A 4,348-nucleotide genomic window follows, 5' to 3' on the forward strand; every position below is an offset into this window, starting at 1 on the left:
AGGTCAGGTTGGAGGGGGCTCTGAGCAACCTGATCTAGTTGAAGATGTCCCTGCCCACAGCAGGGGGGTTGGACTAGATGACCTTTAGAGGTCCCTTCCAACCCAAACTATTCTATGATTCTATGATCATCAGGATGAGACGCAGAATAGTTTGAGGAAGCACTTTAAGAACTTTTTCCTAGACTCCCCAAGGGGTGTGGGACCTAGTTCATGACGTACTAGCTGAAGGGCTGCTCTGTAATAGTACCCATAATGCTACTAGGTTTAACACTACAGTGAGAAAGAGCAAGCCAAGTAGAGTCAAGCCATAGCTACTCAATTGCAAGTAAGAGCGCTATGTCGAAATGAGGGAATTGATCAAACATATAAAGACCAATTCAAATGCCTTCCAGGAGCCTGGAGAGTGTTCAAAGATACTATATCAAAACCCCAAGTAAATGGTATAGCACAAGTGAAAAAGAGATCAATAAAAACCCTGGACAGAAGTAGAAAATAGAAGAAAATAGGAAATAGAAAATAGAAAAGACTCAATAGAAAAGTCAGGTAGGTTACCATTGGAGCAGGGGAAGTCAATACTTAAAAATGGAAATGCTCAAATGAGAACAAGAATAGTCATAAAGCAAGTCAGGTCAAATGTAAACAGGAAATTAAGAGTACTAAAAAAGAATTTGAGGAGCACCTTGGAATGGATGCTTATGCTGACAGAAAAAAAGTTATGTAAATACTCAAAGGCAGGAAGCACTAGGAATTGTGAGATGGTTGGACGACCAAGGTGTGAAAAGACATTCAGGAATGAAAAATCCATGGCAGAGAAGCTCAGTTAATTCTTCACTTTTCTTTTTGCTGATGAAGATGGTGGGGAGACGCCTGCTCCCAACCAACTCTGCGTAGCAGATAGGTCGGAGAAGCTAGCTTGATATAAGGTAAACCAACAGTAAGCATTAGATGAAATGAGTAAGTTAATGTTAACAAGTCACCAGGACTAGTTGATGTTCACTTGGGAGTCTGGTGGGAATGTGGCTGCACAACATATCCCATACCTTGGCCAGCAATGCTGCAATGCTGCACTGGCATGGACGCAGTCTGCCAGGGTAAGTCCCATCTACAAATACAGCCCAGAGGAGGTTCTGGGAACCACAGACTTGTGAGCCTCCCTTCCACCCATGGTAAGAGGGACTCTGTTTTAGAAAATAGGATCTCAGAGCACGGGATGAACACAACCAGCTGGGAAAGAGCCAGCATGGCTTCTGTAGTGGAAAACCTCTGCTACAGCTGGCTGGACCTCTGTGGGGGTGTCAATAAGCATGTGGATAAAGGAGATCCAGTTGGCGTCATGCACTTGGATTTTCAAAAAGTCTTTTACAAGGTTCCACGTCAAAGCTGTTTAAAGATGCTGACCTGCCTTGAAGGAAAGCTCCTTCTGTGGATTTAAAGGATAGAAAGCAAAGGGTTAGCTTAATGGTGACTTCTTAGGATGGACTACTGAAGGGCTCACCTAAGCACAAGTGCTGAGATCAGGTTTTTTCAATGCCTTCATCAATTCCCTGGAAAAGGAACACTGAAATCTCCAAAATCATGAAGGTAATGAGAACCTTTCTAGTAGCAAAATGCCAGCCTGATGGCAAGGACCTTGTAAAACTGTGTATCTGTGTGGTGGGAGTGGGGACAGATGAGCTTCAGGGTAGATAAATATATATTATGCATCTAGGGGGAAAATAATCCACATGTACATGATGCTGAACTTGGAACCTGCAGTTATAACTCAAGAGGGATCTTGGGGTCATCACTGACAGTTCTCTGAAGCTGGCTTTCACTGGCTGCTGCACATTTAGCCAACAAAATGCAGGGAATTATCATGAAGGAACAAGACTTTTGGCCCCAGTAAAGACTTTGCACAACCACAACCATTTTAAGTACTGTGTACGGTCCTGTTCACTGCATCTCAAGAAAGGGCATAGTAGAGTTGGAGAAAGTTTAGCAAAAATCAAGGGAATAAGCACGTGCCTTTGTAAGAAGACACTAACAGAGCTGGGGCTTCAGTTTGGAGATGGGGGAGGTTATTCACAGATAATCTCTGAAACTTACCACAGGCAGCTGTTGGAGGCACACTGTATCAGTAGGTTCAAAGACAAACTCATGGACCATGAAGAGATGCTAAAGGCAATAAGCAGGAATGGATCTTCAACACTGCTATTAAAAAAGTATGACGGCTGAGGAAATATGAGGAGAATGGATCATTGATAATGGCCAGGCTCACAGACTCTTGCTAAATAGTGTCTCCTATAGCCTTTGCTGGAGAGAGTATTGGGCTGGATGGGCCATCAGTCTGAGTAGACCTTCCACAACATTATGGCTGCTACTGGAAATAGGATACTAGACTAAGTAGATTTTTGATCTGACCCAGTGCAGATGTTCTCATGTTCCTAGAGAGCTGGAAAATTGAAGAAAAAAAAAAAATGCAAAAGCCTTTGTCTAGGCAAGACCGATCTGAACAAACCAAATTATTTCTTACTGGGGACTACCAGAAAGAAAAGCTGTGACTTGCTGCTTTGAAGAGATGGGCGACTGAAGAAAAGCTCAGCAGAGGTGAATGTGCATTGTGTTTGTTTGTGAGACTCTAGCCCTACAGCCAACTTCATTGAGTATGGCCAGGTTGGAGGGCTGAGTCAAAAAACAAAGCAGCAGATGAAAACAACAATTGCCCCAACTTTATGAAGGAGGCTGAGAAGAGTCAAACTCCACTTCACCACAGTCAGACAAGGGAGGATGTAACACCTGAGTCACCTGCCTATAAGACAATCATCATTATTCAGCTACTTCTAAGACAGACATTGGACACTGCTGTGAGGTACTGAGAAGGGGAAGAAGGAACCAGACTTACAGGTCTCTGACCTGCATTACAAGGTGCAAACTAAGAGACTGTCCTTGCCTTAGTGAGCAGGAGTCTAAAACAGGACACAACAGAGAGCAACACAGGTGTAGAGGAGTATGAGAAAACTGTAGTCTAGCACAAGCAGTTGTCCTTAGAAACCTAGCCTTAGAAACCTTCAAAAAATAGATCTATTTTCATGGTCTTACATCCTTGGAGATGTGAATTGGAAGTGCTTATAGGATACAGACTAAACTACTGGGCTGGGGGAAGGGAAGTCTGTGGTGAGCAGGTTCAGGGGAACCCACTTTCTTGAAAAGATAACAAGAAAAGTGTATGAAGGAGGTACACTTAAGAAACTGAAGCCAAAGATGACTGGATCTAGTGATACTCAAGGCATGCAGGACACTAGAGAATGAAGGCTAGTGAGAGTCTGGCAAGGTCAGCATTAGCTGAATAGTTCACTTCCAGCCTGAACTGGAAACACCAGAAGGGCAACCAAAAACTATTCATAGTAAGCTACTTATATTTTTGGTACCTTTAATTTTTCCCCAATACAGGCATTTGACCACCATTTTCCCATCTTTATGATGGGTATTGACAACATGAATAACAACAATGTGCAACTTGGTATGTTTGGTAAGCTTGGAAGAAGCTAAACTTACCGCCTCACTCAATCAAAAGGGTACCCCCAGGATTTCATCTGCTTGCTCTGCAGTTACCAAACAGATGTGGAGGAAGAATTGATGTGAAGAAGAACTGTGCAGCTGTTGCAGAAAAGGAAGTGGTCTTAAGTACTACTGCAGCAGTAGAGCAGTTGTGTGAGTTCAGAAGCAGATGAGGAGCCTGTGTGAGATACTCATTTTGGAGTAGGGTAAGAACACGAGTAGGAGACCTAGGAGGAAAAGAGAATCAAGGTTATACACAAAGATTGCATGCTGCTTATACAAACTCCTCCTCAGGCTTTTTGTGGTACCCATGGAGCAGTGTTGCCAAAGTTTAAAGTCTTGAGGCTTTTAAAAGGTTTTCCATTAATTCTGTTCTCTCCTTCAACATCTTGTGGAGTCTGGCTTTGCCTTAGAGATGATTGCCATTTCCAGTTATAAACTTGAGGACTGAGGAGGAAAGCTGGCAAGAACAATGTAGTCAGCTGTTAGAGCTTTGGCAGGGTATGGGGGTAGGGAGGGAAAAGAGTGGGGGCTGCTTCTTAAATGCTCCTTAAAGATGAAGATTCATGGACTGCTTTAGCTCCAGGAGAGCATCAGTATCTTCACAGAATCATAGAATCATAGAATACCAGGTTGGAAGGGACCTCAAGGATCATCTGGTCCAACCTTTCTTGGCCAAAAAAGATGGCCCAGCACCCTGTCCAGCTGAATCTTAAAAGAGTCCAATGTTGGGGAATCCACCACTTCCCTGGGGAGATTATTCCAATGGTTGATTGTTCTCATTGTGAAAAATTTTCCTCTTGTGTCCAGT

General features: G+C 43.3%; 1 protein-coding gene across 1 annotated transcript in view; it reads right to left on the reverse strand.

Moving 5' to 3' along the window:
- MARCH11 (membrane associated ring-CH-type finger 11) overlaps positions 1 to 4,348 on the reverse strand; it is a 70,926-nt gene that overhangs the window by 65,723 nt on the left and 855 nt on the right. The window contains exon 2 of the mRNA XM_009288099.1: positions 2,882 to 2,945. Coding sequence (XP_009286374.1) covers positions 2,882 to 2,945 — 64 coding nt within the window. The remainder of the gene's footprint in view (positions 1 to 2,881; positions 2,946 to 4,348) is intronic.

This window comes from Aptenodytes forsteri, unplaced genomic scaffold (assembly GCF_000699145.1).
Source record: "Aptenodytes forsteri isolate BGI_AS27 unplaced genomic scaffold, ASM69914v1 Scaffold27, whole genome shotgun sequence".
NCBI lineage: Eukaryota > Metazoa > Chordata > Aves > Sphenisciformes > Spheniscidae > Aptenodytes > Aptenodytes forsteri.